At 51.8% G+C, this 24,439-nt stretch overlaps 1 protein-coding gene across 2 annotated transcripts in view; it reads left to right on the plus strand.

Moving 5' to 3' along the window:
- SH3PXD2B (SH3 and PX domains 2B) overlaps window positions 1-22,325 on the plus strand; it is an 81,317-nt gene extending 58,992 nt beyond the window's left edge. Inside the window, exons 6-14 of one of the 2 annotated variants that reach the window (XM_068160155.1) lie at window positions 3,776-3,801; window positions 4,156-4,191; window positions 10,263-10,397; window positions 11,875-11,979; window positions 14,007-14,124; window positions 15,360-15,586; window positions 16,160-16,209; window positions 16,683-16,808; window positions 17,698-22,325. In XM_068160155.1, coding sequence (XP_068016256.1) covers window positions 3,776-3,801; window positions 4,156-4,191; window positions 10,263-10,397; window positions 11,875-11,979; window positions 14,007-14,124; window positions 15,360-15,586; window positions 16,160-16,209; window positions 16,683-16,808; window positions 17,698-19,194 — 2,320 coding nt within the window. In that variant the 3' untranslated portion in view covers window positions 19,195-22,325. The remainder of the gene's footprint in view (window positions 1-3,775; window positions 3,802-4,155; window positions 4,192-10,262; window positions 10,398-11,874; window positions 11,980-14,006; window positions 14,125-15,359; window positions 15,587-16,159; window positions 16,210-16,682; window positions 16,809-17,697) is intronic. The other variant, XM_068160166.1, reaches the window with a different exon arrangement.
- Window positions 22,326-24,439: the final 2,114 nt, after the last annotated feature.

Genomic DNA, 24,439 nt, shown 5'->3' on the forward strand with positions numbered 1-24,439 from the left:
ACCCACCAAACGTGAGCGGCTTAGGAAACAGTTTCGAGTCAAGCAAGCCTGTAACACATTTCCCTTACACACTCTTCTAGCCTTTAGGGGTTTCCTGCTTTTACAATTAATGGCTTTAGATTAACGTTTCTTGCCTGAATTATGACCCTGTAAGCCTGTGAAGACTTCCAGTGTCCACAGCATGCTGCAGTGAGAAGTTTAACAAGTCACCTACATCTTGGTGAGGAACAACCTGTTTGCCTTTGTTCTCGACATACCTCTCAAGCTGTTAGCTTTGCCTCACGCCCTCACCACAGCCTTGTGCTTCCCATCTTGCTCCTTCCCTCTGGATCTAGAGGAATGCTGTCTGATAAACTAGAGAAGATGCTTGAGAAACCTGACTCTTTTTCCTCAGGGGGAAAAAAAACAGGTTTATTAATTTGTGCTAAGAGTTTGCCACATGGAAAAGTTTTTGTTTTCAGGATTATTAGGTTCCTGAAAGATGCTGAACTGAGCCCACTGCATCCTGAGACTGGCTTGTTGTCTCAGTGCTTTAAGTGAAACACAAACCCTGGCCCTCAGTGTTCTCAACAAGGAGCTGGAAAAGTCCTGGGAAGCAGGTGGAGGATCCACCCTGGGTTTTAACCACCTGGAATGCTTTGTGGGGTTGGTTGGGTGGCACATAATCATAGCTGTGTATCAGTGCCTTGTGACTGCCTGGTTCATCTGCACAGCCTGGCTGCTGTGGGAGTGAGTGAGCTAAATGAGTTTCACAGTGGAAGGCTGAGAAGCCTTTCCTTCTTCTGGAGCCACCAGTTTCCAGGAAGGCGTGCATGCAAGCTCTGCTGCATGCCTTTCTCCGGTCCACAGGGGATGGAGGAGGAGATGCTGCTGAGATTTTATTGCTGTTTCCTGTCTTTTCTGAGCTCTTGTTCCCTCTGAGGTGGTGGGCTGGGACTGCTGGTCTTCAGACCTACAGCTCTTTGTACTCATGCCAGGAACAACCCAGCAGCAAAGTGAAATTGCAGCTCCTTCTTTGCCCCCTCACTCAGACAGAGCAGCTGGTGAAAGGAAACAGGGGGATGAGTTACAGTAATAGGTTTAGCAGATGGCATGGGAAAAACAACAGTTATTTCCATCAGCACCCTCCTGTCAGCACGTGGGTGTCATGCCCACCTGCTGATCTTCAGTGTGCTTATCTGCCCTCGCTTTGCTTCCCTCTTCTGCCATACTGCTGAGCTGGGGCAAATCTAATGGGGCTTATTGAGAAACTCTGATCTAGCTCCACAGTGCCATCTCTGTTTAAAAATGGCTTTGGGATGTGTGAGTGCCAAGAGGATGGAGCCAATGACAGGACAAGGGGCAACGGGTAGAAGCTGAGGCATAGGAAGTTCCATGGAAACAGGAGGAAGAATTCTTTCACTGTGAGGGTGACAGAACACTGGAGCAGGCTGCTATGGGGGGTTGTGGAGTCTCCCTCTCTGGAGATATTTAAGACCTGCCTGGATGTGTTCCTGTGTGATCTGGTGATCCTGCTTTGGCAGGGCAGTTGGACAGGATGAGCTCTTGAGGTCCCTTCCAGCCCCTAACATTCTGTGATTCTGTGATGCTCTGTCCAGGAGATTCCTCCACTGATCTCTACGGCTGGGACATAGAGATCAGGTTTTTTGCACAGCCTGTGGTCTCTGAACTGAACAGATAGTCTCTGGTTTCTAGATAGCAATGTCCCATTTGTTTCTAGCCCATCTTTGTTGCATTTAATTTAGTTTAATTGATGGCTCCATGGATGAGTACTACAAGTTTAATGTGCAAAGGGGAGGGGAGACTGGGCGGGTAAGGCACTGCAAGCAGAAGGCATTGCCAGGATGGGTGGGCGGTCTTTGAAGGCAGCCAAGTCCTTGCATTACCCTGTGGCTCTCAGGGAATAAAGTGTCTACAGAAATAATTGACTGAAAATGCAGATAAGCTTGAAAGAGAACAAAGCCCAGCCCAGCTCTGGCTGACTTTTTTACTGAGCACAGAGGGATTTCTCTGCTTTGCCTGAAAACAAAGGGAAGAGAGGGAGAAAGGTTGTTTTGCTGGTGGACTTGATAAGCACACAAAGGGGCTCCTGGGGTTCTTCTGGGCTGGTCCAGCCATCTTTCTAGGCAGTGGTCAGGCAGCTTAAAGCCTCAGGAGGGTTCCCTTACCACCAGGTGAATGCTTCTTCCTTGGAAGCTCCAGTGCCTGCTCTGTGCTTGTTACTCTTCCTGGACGTAACAATGATCAGTGCGTGTCTCCTGGTACCAGAGTGTTTCATCTTGGCCAAATGGTCTTGATCTGTCATGCATCTGAGTCTGAGGAGCAGGGAAAACACCCAAAATGAGCAGGGGAATAGAATAGAATAGAATAGAATAGAATAGAATAGAATAGAATAGAATAGAATAGAATAGAATAGAATAGAATAAGAAATAGAATAGACCAGGTTGGAAAAGACCTTTGAGATCATCAAGTCCAACCTATCATCCAACACTATCTAATCAACTAAACCATGGCACCAAGCACCCCATCCAGTCTCCTCCTGAACACCTCCAGTGATGGTGACTCCACCACCTCCCTGGGAAGCCCATTCCAATGGCAAATCACTCTTTCTGTGAAGAACTTCCTAACATCCAGCCTGAACCTCCCCTGGCACAGCTTGAGACTCTGTCCTCTTGTTCTGGTGCTGGCTGCCTGGGAGAAGAGACCAACCCCCACCTGGCTACAACCTCCCTTCAGGTAGTTATAAACAGCAATAAGGTCTCCTCAGAGCCTCCTCTTCTCCATCACCCCACAATAAAGCAGCATTTCAAGGCCATGGTGGCAAGTCACATGAAAGTGGTGAGAGGCCTGCTGTAGAAACATGCACCACAGTGGTTGGGTTGGGGAAGGGTCTGGTGCATGTGTTTGGTTTCAGGCTGGTTGGGTTTCTTGGTTTGTTACCCATGATTTTTTTGAGACTTTTCTGGGCCCATGTATTCCTTGATTTGATGTTTGGGTCTTAATCATGAAATGTTCCAGATTTCCTTGTGCTTGTGCCCTGAGTTTGAGACTGTTCAGCAACCATGTTTCTTGGCAGCATTCAAGTAAGAGAAAGGACCTAGGACTTGTGGTTTCTCAACCAGCAGTGGCCTGGCCAGCGCTGGCCATGGCTAAAGGACTTGGGCTGAAACTGCCTTCTCATAACCACCAGTAGATCCTGCTTGCTGTATCCTGGAGGCACTTCTGCTGCACAGCCCTGGTGTTCATCCATTCTGCAACATTTTACTGTCTTGTGCTGTTTGGGGATTTAAATATTTGTCCCTTCCCTGACTGTTCTCCATCCTTGTCCCTGAGAGGTGTAGGACATGGAGAAACTAAAGTAATTCTCTCTCTGTCTGTCTTCATAGCAGTGCCCACTTCTGTGGGAGCTGTGGTCTGTGCTGGGTGCACTGTTTGGGCTTCCCCAGCTCCTGACTGCTGCCAGATTGCCCCAGTCAATCTGCCTTCACCAAGAGACATGGTGGGAGTTGTGGCTGTCAGACCAAGACACCAAGGAGGCCAGGCCAGCAACTGAGCTGGGAGAGATGAAGGCACTCAATCACTAAATGAAGAGAGGGATGGGCTGTTTGCAGGGTCAGTGATGTCCCATGTCACCCATGGAGACATTAGCTGGTTGAAGGAGGTCAGCAGCCCCACCAGGGCTATCACTGCTGTGCTTTTTCAGGTGGGTTTGCCATTTGGCCAGCAACCCAACTTCCCTGTCCCTCTGACTGACACTCTTCCTTCTCTTTTTCAGGGAACCCATTGGAAAGAAGAGATCTGGTAAGGACTCATTTCCTCCCCACTGGTTTTACCACCTCCTTCTTTCACTCACAGCTGTGGTCTCCTGGAGCAAGGCAAGGGTCAAAGCCCTGCTGTGTTCCCTCATGGGGCTCCCTGACACAGTGTGCCCTCTCCATCTGTCTGGGATTTCCCTGCAGCCTCCAAGTCCCAGTCCCATGTCCCCGCTGGCTCCCCTGGCACTCCCAAAGGTGTAATGGACATTGGCAGCTGTCCATGCTGCACTGGCCTTCCTGTTCCCTCATTCATTGAATTGTTGCCCCATTGCTGCCCCCCCTGAGTTCATTTCCCTCCCCACCTCATGCCTTGTCTCCCATCCTTTTGTTCCTTCATCAGGGTTTATCCAGAGAACGGCCTCTTTCCTGCAGCGAGGTAGTAACAGCCGCTTGCTACCTGACCCTTGCTCTTGCTTTGCCTTTCGCAGGAGGACACTTGCTCAGGTTGGGGGGCAAGAAGCTGTCACGTCCCCTGTAGCTTTCTGTGGGGGCTGATGGACATGGGGCAGTAGTGAAGAGGAGGTATGGCAGATTGGGACTGGTAGTTGGCTGCCGGTACAGCTCCGCGTGCAGAGGCAGTGTCACAGATCCTGGGTGAGGGGCAGGGCTTTGGTCTGCAGCCAGGGTGATGGGGATGCAAAATTTCCAAAGCTGCATGGTGGTCAGCAGTACATTCTGGTTCATGACTGCACCAGCTAGACCTTTAGGTGGTTGGCTGGGTCTACCCCTGCCCCTCAAGAGAGGGGAACATCTCTGAAAGCCCCCCTAGTTTATGTGCTTTAGCAGTTATCTGAGCCTCCTAGAAAGAGAAGAACAAGAGAGGAGGGGAAAAGCCTTCAATCCAGGGAGGGCATCTTTCAGTTTCTGGAGCTGCAGAAGGTATAAAAGTAGCTCAAGGGTCTTTGGGATGGAAGGTCTGAGCCTTGGCCTGATGGATATTCTGCTGAAATAGGTTATGGAAAGGTTTTTGGCCAGAGTTGGCACTGCCATAAGCTGCATAAGCAAATTCACTTGTAGATGAGTGAATTCATCTTGGAGGAGAGAGAAAAGGTATAAAAGCAGACTAAAAGGCTTGATTCCACTTGATACCCCACTCAAGAACTGTTGGTGTCCCAGCATCTTAACTGAGACTGGTTGTAGGATGCATGTGAAAAGCTCAGATGCTGTCTGCCTGAAGAGTGGCTTTGTGTTTTGGTCTGTTCTCATGGGCAGTTCATAGCTGGGTTCTGCCCTGATTGACTCAAAGAGTTTACTAGTATGGGAACGTTTTCTCCTCAAACTCTGATTGCTGCAAGGTGTGTCTGTCAAAGCTGGACCTTGGGATGGTCATTCTATATCTCTGGTGAGCCATCTGCAGGCCCAGACTTCAGCTTTTGTGTTGTCTTTCTTGTGCTGAAGCGGTGGGTCTCCAGCTAGCTTTGGAGGCAGAGGCTGGACACAGCTGGAGACAAAAACAGGCTGCAATGTTTTTTCCTTCTCCTCTCTTTTAATAAAACAGAGATAAAACAAAGATACAGTCTTCCTCATCAGGAAAGCTTCTCTTGTGTGCTGGCTCAGCCAGAATATTTGGTGGGTAAGAGAAGGGTGTTAGATTTCCCTCTGAGATCACTGTGTGTTTAGATGACTTTGAACCCCATCATTTCTGTGAGGCAAAAGAAAAGAAGGCACTTCAGGGCTGAGAAGAAAAGGAAGACAATTTCTGCTGTGTAACTCAGTTCTTTGAGAGCAGAATTGAATTTAAGGCTGCTGACTATTAGAGGAGAAGGACTTTTCTCCTGCCTGTGTACACAGCCCATCTTGCCAGTAGGACACTGTAGGTTTATGGGCAGCTTCACTCTGCTCACCACTGGCATGGTGGGCTTGCAAGTGACACAGGGATGTTGCTGAAGTCAAAGAGAAGATGCTTTTTGGGATGCCTTTTGTTTGGCACTGTTGAGAGGGAGATAACAGGGAGATACTGGACTTGGTAACGTCCAAGCTGGAGCCTGCTCTGGCAGGACAGGATGTGGTGTTTTGCCCATGGCACCTGGTATATGTGCAGTAGCCATCAGAGAAAGGTATTTGCATGCAGAATCATTACAAAGGGCTGATGCCTTGTGCCAGATACATTCAGGGATTTCTCTTACTGTTTTACATATACTGGCAGCAAACCAGAGTGTGGTTCTGCTGCTGACATCTTGGCTCCTCTCTTACACCCTGAGGAGGTCCCTGGTGGTTCATCCATTCCTCCAGCCAGCCTGCTTCAGAGTAGCAAATATGCTGCAAGGCACAAAAAAGGCTTGTTCAATACAGGATCTCCCTCAAGAGGGAGCATCCAATAGCTGCTAACAAACAAAAATCAGGGCAATTTCCCAATAAGTAGTTTCCCAATTGCTTATTTCTCCCAGCACTGCCAGAGTGGAGGTGAACTGCTCTTCAGAAGAGCTCCTGAGGTCCTGGCAGCAGCAAGCCCTGTTTTGAAATGGGATTTGTCAAACACTGAGATGCAAAGTGGATTAAAATGCTGCCTGCTCTCAGCTCCTGTGGTGACCAAGAGGCTCAAGTGTTGCAAGGAGGGCCTGGTGTAAGTGAGCACTGGAAATAAAACCTGCTTCCTCTGCTTCGTTTTTTTTGCCAGTACTTGTGATCCCACATCTGAGAGCCTTAGGCATGGGCTCAGGCTCCTTGCAGCCTGCAGCTTGTAGGGAGGTGGATTATTGCCCACACCTTGGGACTCTGAAGACTGACTTGGCCACTGATTTAGGTACATCTAAAAGCAGTCATCGTATCAGTCCCCAAGGCTGTGTTTGAGCGTTGCTATTCTCTCCTCCTCTCACAGTTCAACAGAAAGCACAGATGGAGAGTCATGGGTTCATTGCAGCACTGCCTTACTGCAGGAGAACCTGAAACTGTCTCCAGAGTTTATATTTGGGTGGAGCTGCCCAAGGAGGCTGGCAGAAAGCTCCAATATCCCCCAGCCAGTTTTATTTTAGACGCTTCCTCGTGTGGCCATATGCCTTTTGCTGTGCTGTGTAATGTGCCTGCAGTGCCACAGGGACACCCAAACCACAGCATTCAGTCTAAACACCATGAAATCACCGCTCTCATATCCTACAGCAGCCACAGGGAGACCTTTCCATACCTCTACAGGTGAATGGTGTTTCCATGTGATTATTTTCCATTAGGGGAAAAATCCCTGGAGAGCTGAGAAGGCTTGCAAAGAGTACAGCACAGCTCCTAGTGCCCAGTTCACTTGACAGCAGGAAGGAGGTTACTTTTGCAGTCCTGATCTTCACACACTTATCAGGTATGGGAGAAGAGTTTTGGAAGATGCTTTAGGCAAGGGCTAGAGGGCACAGCAAAGACAGACTTCACAAACAGATACCTATGCCTCCTCATTTCAGTCCTGAGCTCTTTTTTACCCTCTGCAGGCACCAGTGTCCAAGCCCCAGAAGTCCTCACTTTTGGCAGTGATACTGCAAAGCCAAACACAAGCAACCCCATATCTGTGAGATTTCCTACTGGTTTTGTGCATCTCAACACTCTGGGTGAATGGCCAAGCTCCTGGTTAAACAATACCTGCAAAGAGTTATGGGCTGACCCACATCTAACATGGCTTCAGAGCAAGGTCACTGTGCTGAGCAGTCCTTGGTTGGTAGCTAGGATGTGCACTGCCTGGAGCCAGCTTCTGCCTGGCCCAGCCTGCAGAGCTGAGTGCATCCTCCCAATGGCTCTCCTCCAAGCATCAGTTCTGCAAGTCCAGTCCAAGGACCTCAGTGGTCTCTTGACTCAGTGCACATCCCTTTTCCTGGCCATGTTCCTGCCAGTCTCACAGATGATGGGTGTTCAGAATACACAATCTGTGCTCCTGCCTGCAGCTGTCTGCAAATCTCCCTCTGCTGGGTTCTGGACTGTACTAATGCTTCATCCCCAGCTGCAGAGCTTTGCTCCTGCCTCTCATTTTAGATGGTAAGATTTACACCAATGCTATTTTGGAGAGACCCAAGTCTGCCCACCTACAGGATGTTTTGATGTTGGCTTGTGTATTTTGTGGCTGAGGATGATTATGCTAGGTGAAGATGCTCCTGAAATTAACTCCTACATCTTCCTCCACGCTCAGTTTACCACTTCTGTTGCTAGTTTAATAGGTACATTGGAGGATCCAGAATTGCCTGCTGAAACTGCAAATAGCCTCAGAGCAAGGGGTGTAATTACAGTGAGGGAGGCCGAAAGGAAAGTACTGCTTTCTTCTTCCTTTAGCTGTGTTTTTTTTTCTCTCAGGGGCTGGGTAGATCCTCTGATCATTTTGAGCACAAACCTTTAATTGAACTAGTAGAACAAATAGTCCTAGCATCCACCATTCACTTTAGAGGGCTAATTTTAAGTCTGCTTGGTGCCCCACCTCTGGATCTTGGTATGGAGGAAGCTTTCATTAGTGGTAACAGGTCCTCTGCACTTGGCCAGCTCACCTGGAGCTCTGCAGAGTGCTGTTTATAGCAAAACAACAAGGGCAGTTTTCCTCTCCTTCCTTTAAATAAAACTGTCCTGAAGATAATGGTTCAGTTAAATCTTTATTGTGGTCTTTCTCTCTCAGAGCCAGTTTGAGAGGTTGTGACCATGTGCACAGGAGACCTTCTCTGTCAGGAAGCAGAGCACCCTAAGATGGCTGAACACCTGCTAGATATTGTCCATTTCTGCTCATACCTTTTAGGGGATAAGTATGTCACCCTAGGTTTCCAGTGGGAAATCCTTTTGCCAGGCTGAGACTCTCCTGTGGTGGGGGAGCCCTGGGGGGTTCTCTTGCAGCATGGGGTGCACTCGCCCATAGAAGCGTGTTCCTGATAATGTAGTCTGAATTTCTTTCCTGGATTTCACCTAACTGTCCCAAGGGATCACCACTTTCTCTGTAATTTCACACCTTCAGGGACTGGGAGGTAATTGTCCCATTTATCTGCCATGCCATAGCAGCTAGATGTGATTTCTGCCCCAACCCAGAGCCTGAGGCTCCCTGCTCAGAGTACATGCACAGCTCCCATAAATTCAACTTAACACCCGTTATCAGGTGTCTGATCGTTTTGTGTCCTTTGGGCTGGAGCAATTAGCACTCTCCTGTTTCCAAAGCACTTGGCAAATATTAATTAAATCTTATTTCACTTGGGGAGAAGAGAATCCTGTGGTAGTGTCCTCATCTGACAGGTGGCAAAGCCACAAGGCAAAGTGTTGGAGGCCAGAACCAGGGCTTGGGTTGGAGGGGAGTCATGGGCAAGAGCTTCTGACACCTCTTTGCTTCGTGGAGGCTTCTGGAGGCAGTTGAGGCAAGTGCTGCTTGTGCTGTGGGCAGCCAAACACTTGGTGGCTGGTGTGGTGGAAGGCTGAGCACAGCTTGGTGGGGCTGCGTCGACTGGACCGGGCACTGGGCACAGGCAGCATCTGCTCACGTGAGCTGCAAAGCTTGGTGGCCTCTGCACACAGCAAACCTCTGCACAGCTGGGGAAGGAGCAGCTCTGTTCGATGATGTGTTAGGGACAAACTTGGGACTGTGTTCCTGAAGTGGTGGTGGGTGCAGGCGGAGACCCTTGTTGCAGTGCTACCGGGGCATGCAGTGCCCAGGCAAGCAGCTGCAGCCAGAGCCCTCTCCTAGATGAGAAAGTGCTCGCAAAGCACAGGCGCAGGCTGCCGGTCCCCGGGCAGCGGGTGGCGGTGCTCCGGGTGTCCCTGCCTGAGCCCGCAGTGCCACCTGCAGCCTGCCCGGGCTCCGCGCAGCCAGCGGCCGTCTCTCCGCTGCCTGCCAGGCCGCCTCCTGGCCATGGCAGAGCTTTGCTCCGGCTGGCTCTTGCCCGTTCGCTCCTCCCTGGGGTGTTTCTTTGCTGATGTGATATGAGATGGAGATCTCCAGCAGGAGGAGCTGAGCAGAGATAGCGATGCAAATAGCGGAGAGCAGAGCTGCTGGTGGGAAAGTGGCTGAAATACAGCGGCAGCGATGGCAGGGTGCTGCTGCTCTGGCCTGCAGACATCCCTCCACCTGCATGTCCAGGCTCTTCAGCCAGGACCAGCAAAACTCACTGAAGGTTGTGTGGATTGAGCTGAGGTCTGAGCTGATCCATGCATTGGGGCAGCTGATGCCAATGCACAGGAGCCAATCCCAAGCCTCCTCAGTCTGTGACAGCAGGGACTGGGCTGCAGTGTGCATCTGTGGTGGTGGCGGCGTTGCTTGGACAGCTCGGTCTGTGAGCAGGAGTGGTGGATAGCAAGTGAAAGGTCTCACCTGGCTGTGCCCATCTCACCTGGCTGCTGGTTTGGTCTCCTGCTCACTCTACTCAAGTCTCCAGCTCATATTTCTCACGCTGGGGTCCCCAGGGTGTCCTGGAGCTGTTTGCAGGCCAGCAGGTGCTCGGGGGTGGTGGCTCTTGCTTGCAGGAACTGGTGCTGACCCTGGCACACGGGTTGGTTCTTGTCCCCCCTGTGCAGGAGCTGACTCTGCATCGGTCGACCCCTTGGTGCTGGAGCAGTATGTCGTGGTGGCAAACTACCAGAAGCAGGAGAGCTCCGAGATCAGCTTGTGCGTGGGCCAGTTGGTGGATATCATTGAGAAGAATGAATCAGGTACAGAGAGTTTGGCTTGGCAGAGGGATTTGGGTCTACTCTGCATCACAGAGTAGGGGCAGGAATAACAGTCCTATATTGTCAGTAGTTTCCTAAAAGGGCCTTAAGAAAAACAGTCTCTAGACTCCATGCAGGGATGTCCTTGGATGGTCAGCTCAGGTGGGATGTGAAGGAAGCATCTTCTGTCTGCAGGCTGTCTGAACATGAACAAGACTTCAGGACCTTCTCTAAAGGAAGGGTCTGTTGTCTGTGCGCTGAGCGCCCAGCACTGTCCCTCTTTTACACTCTGCTTTATGCTTCTCCATGCTGAAGAGCTTGCTCGATGAGTCCTGAGGACAAAAGCCTTTCCTGGAGTTGGCAAGCTTGTTTGACTGCCAGAGGAGGACTTCCTCATGGTGGCCATGAAAGCCCCCATTGTGCATTATCTGTTCCTGCCTCCAGACACAATGAAGTACTTGGCCATGGCGTGGGGCAGGCAGCCAAGCTCTTCACTTGCTTCAGAACTTAAATTTGCTCTTCAGCTCTGCAAGGGATTGAGTCATGTGGTGGACCCGGCTTCTGGAGTTTATTCCCTGAGAGGAGTTTAAAGAGAAATCATGAAAATAGATTTTAAAATTCTGGAGAGCTGGGCCCCAGAGGGTTGGTTGTACCAGCAGCTGCCACTGAGAGTGAGGACAACAAAAGCAACCCTGAAGCAACTGGACCCTATTAGCACAACCAGTTCAAAAGCGATGGCTAAATCATTTATTTCTCAAATGTCAGCCCTGGTTTTCCCTTCCCATGCAGGTAGCTGCTGATTCCCTTCCCCAGCAATCTAGTTGTCTTTCTTAAATGACTCACTGGTGAGATTCTGAGCATAATGCTTGGTCTTTATTTTGTTCCCCCCTAAAGACACAAATAGCTTGTGCTTTTAATAACAGAGGAGCACGTGTTTGCTTTGATTGGACACCCAGGGTGGCCCAGAATTGCTTGTGGCCGCTATGGAGCTGGCTCAAGGTCTGCTGGGAAAGCTCATGTTTTAATCCTGCATTTGCTCTTTGCTTTTGAATTTTGCTGTTTCCACCAATGTAAAGAAGGCAAGAGCACAGCAGGAGCCAGCCATCGATTTGCAGGCACTGTATTCATCTTTGCTAATTAGCCTGGGCTTGCTGACCCAGACTGAGGGAAAATGACCCATGAAGGGGGGGAGAAAACAAAAAAGAAGCAGAGAGGATGGCTGGAGCCATTCAGTTCTCAGAGCCTCTCCTGATTTCCATGGGGAAGGATCTGTACATGTATGTATCGTTCAGCTGTGATCTCTGGTGCTGCTGTCTGTGCTCCCATTTGAGTAACGCTTGGCTTTGTTGCTTTGGGGTCACCTCAGCTTCCCAAGTAGGCAGCAAGGAGGGGTCAAAGCCACCCAGGTTTGTGGTTTGGAGGGAGGGGGGATTTGGCTGGTGAGAGCCCTTGGCTGAGCCACTTGCTGTTTTGTTCTCAGGCTGGTGGTTTGTTAGCACATCAGAGGAGCAAGGCTGGGTACCAGCGACCTGCCTGGAGGCCCAGGATGGTGTCCAGGATGAGTTCTCAATGCAGCCTGATGAAGGTAAGAAACTGCTGGAGACTCCTGCTTCAGTTTCTCCCTGCTTAACTGCCTCCTTTAGGTCCCAGGGAGCTGTTTTCCCTGTGCTGTAGGAGGAGCAAAGCTCAGGTCCTAGGACAATTCACATGTCTTCCAAACCCACATGGAACAAAGAGCATGCATGAGCTCGCATGAGAACAGCAAGGTCACAACCTTTGCTTAGAGCAAATCTGGAATGCCCCTGAAAAACACATCCCTTCCACTGACCACTGTGTGCTCAAAGCAGTGCTGTAGCTGGCATAGTCCCTTGCTGGGGAGATGGAAGTGGGAGGGGGGCTCAGACTAAGAAGGGCTTCTAGAGGGTTCCAGGTAAGTACAGTCTCTGTGCCACCCTCTGGTGTCAGCCCTATCTCCTCTTGAACCTGAAGTGCTGCCTCCTTACATCCTCTCTTGTCCTTCTCCTGCTTCCCCAACATGGTCTTCCCAGTCCCATGGAGATACTGGTCTCTGCCCAGGCACATTGGCCGCCGCCGGACTCTTGGGGACTTGTACAACAGTGGATGGGGTCAAGGTGGAATTCATGGAGACTTGTTCAGCTGCCCATGTTGTGTGCATGGAGCCTTGTTGTCTGCATGTTTGTTGCCTTGGCATGTGATGAACCCTGCTTGTGTCAGTCCTCAGTGAGTGCCACACATGCTCTTCAGCCTTCTATTAGGCCCACTCATGTCCATCTCTCTTTCTGCTATCATTCCCTCTCACTTTTTGAGGCCTGTTTTGAATACAGAGGCTGGAGTTTCTGCTCTCCCTCAACACATGTATGCAGACTTCTTGCAGTTGCTGCCCTAGTTCCTGTAAGAGTAACTCCTCTTGCTGTGGCCCTGGGGTTGGTGGCTCAGCTGGGATCAGGAGGGAGTGGGAAATTAGGTCATTCACAAGGACTGTGCTCCGAGAAGACAAATCCAGGAAACCTCTATTGTAGGGATTTATGAACGTGCAAAGGTATGAATTTTGGAGGTAGATGTGTCCCAAAATGACCTTCACCCTCCTGTAGCACTACTGAAGCACAGACCATTGCTTTCCTGGGTTTCTCCCAGAGAGGACAGGACAAAATGGAGGAGAGGAGGGGATGGATGGACCTGTTTGTCTGACATGTTGTTCACATGGCTGTCAGGGTTTTTCCCCTTCCCCTTGAATGGAAAAGCATCCCTGTTCCTGCTTGCCATCATTTGGTCTGGTAGACTCTTCAGCCTCTTCTCTAGGCTCACTACATGGCTTTGACCAATGTCTTGGGGAACCCAGCTATTGAACAAGGACGTTCATGTGAGCACACATGGAGAGTGGTGTGAGAGCACGTCTGCATGTGTGGGGTTACTTCCTGATGCCCGTGGGATTTCTTTCCCTGGGTAGAGGAGAGTCCTCCTTTAAAGGCTCTGAGAAAGAAAGAAATTCAAACTGAAATGGATGCATGGAAGGGCTTCTGTAAAGAGCAGGTGACCTATCACAGTATCACTAAGGTTGGAAGAGACCTCGAGGATCATCGAGTCCAACCTGTCACCACAGACCCATGACTAGACCATGGCACCAAGTGCCACATCCAATCTCCTCTTGAACACCTCCAGGGATGGAGACTCCACCACCTCCCTGGGCAGCACATTCCAATGACTAATGACTCTCTCTGTGAAGAACTTTCTCCTTACCTCCAGCCTAAACTTCCCCTGGCGCAGCTTGAGACTGTGTCCCCTTGTTCTGGTGCTGGTTGCCTGGGAGAAGAGATAAGAGATATAAGACAGTTCCTCCTCTCCCTTAGGACTGAAGACTGTTTTAGACAACTTCTCCTTGGGCAGAGGAGCTCACCAAAGCTTACATTTCAGAATGCAGCTGGGTTTGTTTTGACATACATTTCACTGGCATTTCTTTCATGAATGGTTGTGCATCTCTGTGTGTTTGCACCTGTGTTACAACAGAATTTATCATTATATAAATCACTGAACTGTTCTCCAGCTGAGTCTATAAACTTCCCTCTCTGTGAAACTGCCCTTTCTTTCCAACAGAGGAGAAGTACACCGTTATTTACCCATATACCGCAAGAGACCAGGACGAAATGAACCTGGACAAAGGGGCTGTGGTGGTGGTGATCCAGAAGAACCTGGAGGGCTGGTGGAAAATCAGGTACTGTTCCTACCTCTTCCTCTTCTGTGGTACTGCAGCTGTGGCTGTGCAAAGCAGAGACCTGATTGCATGGGGTGTACAGTCCAAGCGTGAGTCTAGGGGGTCGTGAAGAGCAGCACATCAGAACTCGTTCCTCTCTATCCCTACAAACTAAGGCTGCCTGTTGTTCAGGCCCTTGCCAAGCACAGCTGTGGTTAAACATCTTTCATTTCCCCCAGTTTCCTGTGCTGGGAGGTAGACTATGTCACAGCATCCCATGCCCCAGCATTGCAGGGGACCTGGTGTGAGAGCATTAGTGTGATGTCTTGTGCTGCTGATGGGAAAACCAGCAAGTGTCCTGGCTGGATCCTCTGACTTTGTCAGGAGGCTTCTGCAGAGAATTGCTGTTGTTTGGGCCAGGGCTGCTGCGTGCAGGGTGAGCTGAGGCCAAAGGCTCCAGATCGTCCTGAGATGATGCTTGTTTTCTCCTGCAAGCTCATTTTCTCTTGTCTAGCAGATGGCTGGACTTGAGCAGGATGGGAGCACATGCTGCAATTTTCTTAACCTTACATTGAACCTTTGGTCTTGGCAGCAGCAAACCTCAGAAGAATGTCCATTGACTTTTTAAGCAGAGAGCTGCCACACAAGCTCTAAAGACAATTACAAGCTCAGTATCTGGTGCCATCTGAGCGTAATGTCTGCAGCCCAGTCAGCAGAGAGAATGTTTGGTGCTGGCACAGGACCCTCCATCACGGCAGGGAGGCTGTGGATGTGGTTTCTCAGTCAGATCATGGGGCTGGTTTGTCTCCTAAACAGTGCAGATTTAGAGCAGGGAAGGGATCCAGGCTGCTGGCATGCAGGCAGAGGGCTTGTGCTTTGTCCCAAACCCAGGTGCATCAATCCCAGCAGCAGTGCTCTGGTTTGTGCCTTTGTTTCCCCTGCCAGTGTGCTTCATTCCTGAACTGGAGCACAGGAAACTGGGCTTCACACTGTTCCCAGCCCTTGGTCCACTGGCTGTGGCTGGCTTGCATGGGAGCATTAGTCCTGTCTGGAGCTCTCCAGGTGCCTGTGTGCCATGAAGCATGACACCAGGCAAGCTCATTTTGCCCAGATCACATGGTACCTTTGCTCAGCATGTGTCTGGGGATGTCTGATGGCCAAACACCATTCAGTGGATCCCTCCTCCAGGTAGGGCTGACTGCCCCAGTGCAGCACAGGGGCTCTGTGCAGTGACACTCTCATTGTTACCACCACAGGTACCAGGGTCAAGAAGGCTGGGCCCCTGCCTCCTACCTCAAAAAGGGGAATGGAGAGATGTTCTCACAGAAGCTGGGTTTGGGCCCGTCCACTCATTCCTGTGCCTTGGATCTGGATGGCATCTCCCGGCAGCAGGGTGTGGGGAGCCGGGAGAAGGAGGCACTTGCTGGCCCGAGGGACGGGAGGCTGGACAGCCGGCCCCTGCCCGGCGCCGACAGCCGACGCAGTGAGTAGCCAGGCAGGAGGGGGCTGGTGGTGGCTGGGTGTCAGCACAGCCTTTCCTCAGGACTGTTGGGTGATGGCATGGGGTGCAAGGGTGGCAGCAGGCTTGTGGGCACCGTGAGCCTTGCAGGGAGGTTGCATTGCACAGGCAGAAGTGGCACAGGCACAGTGCTGCTGGGGATCAGCAAGAGGAACGGGAATAAGAGTGTCCCTGTCTCAGGCTGAAGATGCTTTCCTCTCAGAAGCTGGAGCATTTTAACCCCTCTGCAGGCCAGATCATCTGGGTCAGGCCTACAATGAAAAGGTGGTTTCCTGTGGTGACCTCAGCTGCATTTCTCAGCACCACCTGATGGTGCAAAGTTGGTTCCTCTTCCAGTGGGATGCCTTCAAAACCTGGGTGACCTGTGTGACCCTGTGCCACCCAGGGTACTGGCTAGAGAGGTTCTTCCTTTGGGTTCTTTGCCCATCTGGAAGGCTTGGCCCTTGCTTTTCTGTTCTCTCTTTTACTTGTCTTTTGTGAGCACACATATGACCAGAAGCCAGAAACTCAATAGCATCTGGAATTCTTCCTCCACAGAGTCACCAAAGATGAGGCAGAGGCCCCCTCCTCGCCGAGATCTCACCATAGTAAGTACCAGCTGATGCAGGAAAGCAGCAATGGCAAAGGGGGTCAGAAAGGAGCACTGGAAGGAGCTCTGGTCACTGGTTATTCTTTGCCTGGGATCTTACCTCCATACCATGGGCTCTGCTCTTGTCAAGGCTGGAGTGTGTATGCCATCACCTTGGTGTCCTGAGAACCCTCTTTCTTCATGTGGTCTTTTAATGAACTTTTTGGCCAGACTGTCCCACAAGGCTGGGTTGCCAGTGGGAGGCTGCAGACTGGCTCCCTCCCTCTGGGACGAGTGAGTGCTGTCAGCAAGAGCTCTGGCACTGAGCAATTTTCTGCTCAGCCTGGAAATAACTTGCTGGTTTATGTTGGTGAAGGTGCTGCCCAGCTGTCTCCCTGGCCTGGCTCTGCTGGCTGCTGTCCCTGCAGGCTGGTGGGCTGTGTGGATGTTGTGTAGAAACACACTGACAAGTTTCCTTTTTTCTTGTCATAGCCACGTGGCTTGAACTTGCCTAAGCCCCCTGTCCCTCCTCAAGTGGAAGAGGAATATTACACCATTGCTGACTTCCAGACCACCATCCCTGATGGCATCAGCTTCCAGGCAGGAATGAAAGTAGAGGTGAGACTGTCATCTTCACTGCTCACATCGGCATGTTGGTGCAGCACTGCTGACTCCCATGGCCCTTTCCAGGCAGGGAAGATCTGCTCACCACAGCACTCAGGATAGAAACTGGGCACCATGGTGCATGTGATTCCCTCTGTGGACTGTTAACATCCCAGGGCGCTCCTAGAACAGGAGAGAAACCCATATGGGCTCATGAGACTTTGGATTCCCTACTGATCTTGGTGGCTTTCTGTCCCTGAAGTGAGTGAATACTGTGCTGTTTGAGCTAGTGTAAATCAAAGCCACATCACAAACAGGGTCAGAGAGAGTTCTGTTTTCTTTCTGCCAAGTGTAAAGTTAAAACCCCTTCCAAAACTGTTTTCCTAGCACACCCACTTTTGCTGCAGTGTCTCTCTTGCAGCTGTGAGTTTGCTTTTTGAGCAGTACGCTGTGCCTTTCTCTGAGGGGGTTTTGTCTTTATGGCTGCCCCATTTAGCTCCTCCCAGATCGCAGCTCACTTCTGGACCTCGCCGCTTGCCACGGCGGATGCTGGCTGAGCTGTGCTGCATCTCTTGATCGCTCTCACAGTGCCGCGCAGTGGCCACTGCCGGTACCCAGCATCCAGCTCCTGACTCCGGGCCGGGATGGTGGCAGCTCAGCCGCGTCTCCTTACCGTGGCTGCGTCATTCCTCGGTCTTAAGCCATGCAGGTCCCTTCCCTGGCAGAGGTCCTTCGTAGGTTCTCCTCCTGTTACACAGTCCTGTGACTGTATGACTTTTGGTTACCAGGAGAGGGAGGCACCAAGGCCATGTGCCACCCTGCCATAATTTCAGACACCCAACATCCCCTGTTGTGTAGAGAGGACTCCCGTGTGGATGGCTGAAATTCCCTTTCCCCTCGACAGGTCATTGAGAAGAACCTGAGTGGCTGGTGGTACATTCAGATCGAGGAGAAGGAAGGTTGGGCCCCTGCCACATTCATTGATAAGTACAAGAAAACCAGCAATGCATCCAGGCCAAATTTCCTGGCTCCACTACCCAACGAGATGGCTCAGCTCCGGCTTGGTGATCCTGTGCCTGACAGCAGCAGTGGTGAGGAAGTGACAGGACCGTGTCGTCCTCTGCCAGAGGCTCCTCCTAATGGTATGGACTGTGGTGGAAAGTGGGCCAAAGACTGGAAGGGGAAGGAGGCTCCTGAGAGTGGGGACCTAGCCTTTGCCAGTGGGTACGAGGAGATCTCAGACCACGACACAGAGGAGAAGCCCAGCCTGCCACCCAGGAAGGAGTCCATCATTAAATCGGAAGGTGAGTTGCTGGAGAGGCAGAGGCCTCCTCCCAAGCCCCCAGGCATGATTCTGCCCATGATCCCACCCAAGCAGTTTGCAGCCCCAAAGGACAGCAAGAAGCCTGAGCTGAAACCGGAGAAGGGCAAACTCTTCCAGCTGAAAAATGAAATGGGACTGGAATGTGGACACAAGGTGTCAGCCAAGGAAGTGAAGAAGCCAAACCTCCGGCCCATTGTCAAGCCAACCAAGCCAAAAGCTGAGCCCGTGGAGGAGAAGCCTGAGCCCATCACCCAGAATCCATTCTTGAAGTCAAGACCTCAGATCAGGCCAAAACCTGCTGCAGCCGTCCGGACTGACCCTCCTCCAGCTAACGACAAACTGGACATTTGCAACCTGCGCAGCAAGCTTAGGCCTGCAAAGTGCCCAGAGAGACCCTGCGAGCAGGACACCGCTGCCAGCGACAGCTCCTTCACTAACACCGCGCTCTCTTCAGAGGCTTCCGGAAGGTATCAGGAGCGACCCAGCATGGAGAGCAAACCCCTGCCCAAGCTGGACAGCCACGCTGCGAAAGAAGCAATGCCCAAACCTCCTCCGGGCCCAGCAAACACCCCAGGGGCCAGGGAACCCCCAGCGCAGCGCCCTGTTGTGCCACCCCGCAGGCCACCCCCTCCCAAGAAAACAGGGGGTCCTGCCTGCAGCCCCGCAGTGGAGCTCAGGGCCCCAGCACAGGAAGCACCTGAGATCAGGCCAGCTCCAGTTCCAGGGAGGCCCATGCTGGTTCCTCCGAAAGCCAAACCGTTCCTCGCCGCATCTGTCCAGGACGAAGCCAAAGCGAAAAGCAGTGTAAGCCAAAAGGTTATATCCAAGCCAGTAGAAAGAGGAGAAGCCAGAGAGAGGACCTCAGGCCTTTTCTCCAGTCCAGACATCTCCAAGGAAGCTCTGTATGTGGCAGTGGCAGATTTTGAAGGTGATGAGGAGACCAACAGCTTTAAAGAAGGGACTTTGTTTGAAGTTCGCGAGAAGAACAGCAGCGGCTGGTGGTTTTGCAAGGTCCTAACTGGGGGCCCGTGCTGGGAGGGCTGGATCCCTTCCAATTACCTACGGAAGAAGCCATAGCTGCTCCTCTGCTTGCACAGCTGGAGGTTCTCCGGTGTCTCACCTGAGTATTTAATTAGCAGATTAATTTATAGTTTGTGTGAGGCTGGCTTTAAAACAAAAGATAACAACTGAGATCCCACGCTTCCCAGCTGGTGCCCATTGGTGGCAGCATGGGAGAAGCAACTTGGCCTCCCCTCCCTACCCCCTCCCACATGCCCTCTTCCCTTTATCTTCCCTGAGCACTGTGCTCAAGGGCCTCGATGGTAGCCCAGTCACGCAGCCAGGGCTGCTCTGGCCAAGCTTTGTGGCACATGATGGCTACCATGGTTCTCCATACTGGGGAGGTGGACCTTGATAGACATTTTTGCCACTTGTTTGGGGAATTAGAAGTATAGCAGTAGCCAGGGAGGGAAGTGAAACGTAGCAGAGTACCAGCAAAGGAAATCTGGACACTCAAAAGGATTTACCTTTTCCTGAGGCTCAGAGTCACAGCCAAATGTTGTAGGTCACATTGCTTATTCCAGGTGTGCAGCAACATGACAGAGAACATGGTAAAAAGGAGGAATGGTTGCTGAGAATGAGGTCCCTGTAGCTCTCTGAGCATGTGCAGGTACAGGCATTGTCCTCTGATTAAAGGCTAGGCCTTGCTCCCTGCCCCACCTGTGCCACAGGACCATCCCTTCGTCCTTCTGTGCTCTACAATGACAAGCATTAGCTTCAGCATCCTTCTGGTAGGAAAACCAATGCAGAGGCATACACACAGGCACACACAGGTGGAACAGCTCCTCTCTGTGCTGGCCCTGGATGCTACACTTCTCCCCTGCAGTATGCAGCCAAACAACAAGAGGTGCTTTGCTTTGGTAGCTGAAGAATACGATGCAAGGCACAGAGGGCTGAAACGACCCCAAAAGCCATGGAAATGGATGCTCTGCTTTCCTTCCCATGCAGACTGCCCTGCCTCTTGGACTATTAGGGGACCACCCCTTCCCGTGACCCACAGAGCTTCCCCGGGCTGGCGGGCAGCAGCCAGGAAGTGGGTCCTTCAGTAGGTGCTGATATTATCAAGTGCAATCCAGAATGTGGGAGTTGAGCTCCTCATCACAACCAGTTGCAAGGCATGTCTGGTGCTCAGGGGCTTCCTGCCTTTTTTTGTCACCCCATCGGCCTGTCTTCCGGGTACTTCCATTTCATCCTGCATGGCAGGCTGTTTGGGGGCCTTCAGATCAAGTTCTTCCATGCTGACATTCCTGCCTGCCAAACCTAATCTTGCCCTCAGTGTCGCTTACCCAGCAGGAGGATGAGCATGGAAGAGCTGTCATTCCCCAGTGCTGCTTTCTTCTGTTCTATACTTGGCTACTTACAGATTCAGGACCACATCTCTCACCATAGGAGCTTTAAACCTGATGCTTCTGTGGGTTTCTTGTTGACCAAATCCTGTTGCCCTTTCTAGTTTAACTGCAAGTGAAAGCATTTCAGCTGCAGCTCCATGGCCACACTTCTTTGCTGCTGAAAACAATTACAGTTTTCCCTCTAATTTGAGGCTGGTGGAATTGAAGGAGTGTTCTCCACTTCCCAGATGCTCACTTCTTTCTCCATCCCCTATTTTTCACCTTGGAAATGTGGTGTTGAAGATACCTCCCTCTGTGTACAGAATGAAAGTGGTGGTGCCTTGGGCCAGGGTCGTGCCAGGAGGGTGATGGGGCAGTTTATCCCAGCCCTAATTTTATCTGCTAGAGAAGCCCTGACCTTTCCAGTCCAGCCTCACACCCAGAAGGCCCAAGGTTCATTTTAAGGCGTGGGAATTCATGCACCCCAGTCTCCAGCTGATTCTTTTCTCTCCCACCTACAGTTTTACTCTGGTGGCACATCAGCCTGTGATCAGGCTGACTCACCTGAGCTGGCAACAAGCAATACATCTGCAACCCCATCCAATAACAACGTTCCTTGCATGGCACATTGCGAGGTGTTGATGTGCTCCCAGGAGAGCTGCAGGGTGGGTTGGGGGAACAACACTGGCTTGTCTCAGTGCCTCTCTTGTTCCACCACATCCCTTTTGCTTTGGAAAGGAATGGGGACAGGATGAGTCAAGCTAGAGTGGCCCTGCAGCCAAGTCCAGCTCCCATTATATCTGGGGAGGGGGCTGGCCCAGTGTCCCACATCTGCTGTGACAGTTTCACACGGGCTGGAAGGGCTGTGTGCCCTTTCCCTGTGGCACTGTGTCTTTGCTCTCTCTTTGCTGAATGGCCTTTTAATCTCAGAACTGTCTCTCCTTTCTCTGTCTCAGAGGCCTCACTGCCCTCGGCTTTCCTCAGAGGGGACAATGCTCTTTCTGTGGTCTCTGTACTCAGTGAGGGCCATTTCTGCTTTCCTCCCAGACTGAACCTCAGAACTGGTAGTGCTTCGTTTTGCTGACATAAGTACTGTATTTGGCTCATTGAGCGCGTGACAGGATCTCCCCTTGGTCCCTAAGAGCTTCCAAGAAGGCAGGGCGAGCACCCTGTCGAGTCCTCCCTCAGCAGGGTGCTGACACCTGCAGCCTTACCCCTTCCTACTGCTCTTCCATCTGCAAAGGTCCGCAGGCTGACAACAGCTCCTGTTGGGAAGGCGCTGAGAGCTGCTGGGCTGGCAGGGCTTTGCCCCCCGCGTCTGATGTGCCTCCACTGTGGCAGCCCTGTGTGCCCTTTCCTAGGCTGTGCCTCTCTGCCTTGCACATCAAACACAGCTGAGCTCCCCAGCTACTTCTTGTGGAGGAGAAGGGCTCTTGTGGAGGAGGCTCAGTACCCTGAGCTTGGCCACAAGGTTCATCACCCTGTCAAGCAAGGACCACCCTCCCTCCTTGCCCACCACCAGTGCAGCCCTGAGGCAAGGGCTGGCGGCAAGGCTGGGCATCAAAATGTCTTGGGGCAGAAGAGGTGGGCGTCAGGGAGGTTCCATGTCTCAGCACATCCCTGGCAGGCTGGAGGCCCTCACTGTGTCCTGCTCCTCCTTGCAGGCCCCTGGAGCCCCTCTGTCTGTCCGTGTCTCGCTATCCTATGTAAGCGCGTATAGATCTACGGGATGTGGGCGGGAGGGGGGCAGCAGAAGGTAGATGTAGCTGTGTCAATGCCCAGTATACTTTCACCTTTAGGGGATTGATGGGGTTTTTTATTTAGTGGGGGGGTGGGGGTGGGGTTTGGGTAGTGGTGTTTGGGGTTTTTTTGGGGGGTGGGGTTTTGTTTGCTTGTTTTTTTAAGAAATAAAGAGAAACTGCTTGACTGGTTTCAAGCACCCTTGTGAACCCCTGGCTGGCTGGTGTGTGTCTGGGGTGCTGCGTGGCAGCTGTCCTGGGAGGTGTGCTGCTGTCCTGCCCAGAGTGCTGGCAGCTCTGCCCAGGGAGTTTGTTTGGGAGCTGGCACATCCCACTTGCCGCTGCAACAATGGCGCCAGCAAGGAGCCCCGAGTCACGGAGCTGCACTCCCTCTTGCTGCGGGGCAGCCATCCCCAGGTGAAGCATTCTTCTATTACCAGCAGATGAACGGGGTCATTTGGCTTCAAGGAGACTTGCAGCGAGGGCTTTGGGCTGTGGCATCCTTTATAATGGTTCTGGGACAGGTCACAATGTTCAGACATTTGCCTTAACAGTTCCTGGCCATGAATAGCCCAACTCATCCATTGCTGCTGAGCCCCAGGTTACCTCTTGGGAGTCCCACAGCTGGCATGCTGCAGGACCATGGGTCAGGTATGGGTATGTGTATAGTGTCTGCTCACTGCTCTGGCGCAGAAAGGGGGGATATTTTTCCTCTGCAGCTGTGGCTGTATCAACATACCCTATATGAGACATAGCCTGGTCCTTAGTTTGTGCTTTGTGTACCCCAGTGCTCAAGAGAAGGAGAAATGTGATTGCTGAGTTAGTTATACAGTGTTCAGCAGAGCTTTGCTTTTTCTTCCCATCTCTGTGATCCAGAAGACAGAGGAGTGTTGTACAACTGACTCTCCCAGGCCTGCATCTGTGGGATGTGCCATCTGTCCATCCATCCTAGCAGCCATGGTTGTGTTCATGTGCACACAGTACTGCCTGGGAGTGGTGAGAGTCATGGGACACACACCACACACCCCCCACAATATCTTCTTGGGTTTTGCCTTGAGTCCAAGCCCAGATGGATGTCTCTGTAAGTGGGGCAGTGGAAGTGTGACAGTTGTGTTACTCTGAGCTCAAGCCAGCAGATTAAGTTTGGTAATTCTGGGGAACTGCAGAGAGAGAGAGAGAGAGAGACTGCCTGACCTGAGGAGCTCTAGGGGCTCGGTCAGGCTAGCCAGGGAATGGGGCTGCATTAATTGAACAAGCTCAGGCAAAGTAAAAATTGGACTTAAGAGCCCAAGTGCCTTCTGTCAGTGGACTGTGGTATTGCATACATGTAGAGATTGGTTAGAGCATCTTCCACTAGCCCAGTTCATTACCTGACAGCCTGGGACATGCAAACCCTCTCTATGCTTACCCCTAGTTTCCCGATGGTCATAACCCAGCCCAGACAAGCACAGGGCTTCAAGAACCGTAGGTGGAGCTGTGCATGCTGCCAGTAACAGCCCAGTGCCTACTGTGTTACACACCATTGGGCTCAGCTTGCTCCCTCTGACAGCTCATGTTCATTCACCTGCCTGCAGCATGTGCCCTGTGCCAGAAGCAGCTGCCTGTGTTCCATATAGAAGTGCCACAAGAGCAGCCTAGAATACAGCACCCACCCTGATGCTGCCCTTTGGCACCCAGCAGCAGCTGAGTGAGCTGGGCAGAAGTCTGGGTCCTGTGTCATAACTTGGAGTAGTGCACCAGCATGACTAAACAGGGCCCATCCCTCCTCAGGCAGTTCCCTGCTGCCAGCAGGGTGCCACACCATGTCCCTGTGGGTACACAGCACCTGGCATTGAGTGACACCAGCTGCTGCCACAGCTCCAGTGCTCCTGTGGCTGTGCTACAAGCAGAGCTGGCAGAGCCTTAACGAGAGTTAGGCTTTGTCCCTGGAAGGCTCAGAGTGGGCAGGTATATGTGCCATGGCATCCAGGCTGGCAGAGGGGAGGGGGGCTGTGGGTGCAGGTGATGGAAGCAGGCACTGGTCCTCCATGGTCTCCCTGGGGTTCAGGCCGGCAGCGGCTGGAGCAAGTCAGCATGCTAATGCCAAGTATGGTGCAAAGTCGCTCCATGGCCTGAGACCAGTGGCATTAGTCTCTTGGCAGCTCACAAGGGTCAGCTCTCTGCATACAGCCAGGCAGCAGAGCTTATAAAAAGGCA

The sequence above is a fragment of the Melanerpes formicivorus genome, unplaced genomic scaffold, assembly GCF_026170545.1.
Source record: "Melanerpes formicivorus ecotype bairdi unplaced genomic scaffold, bMelFor1.0.p_v2 SCAF_2, whole genome shotgun sequence".
Taxonomy (NCBI): Eukaryota; Metazoa; Chordata; class Aves; order Piciformes; family Picidae; genus Melanerpes; species Melanerpes formicivorus.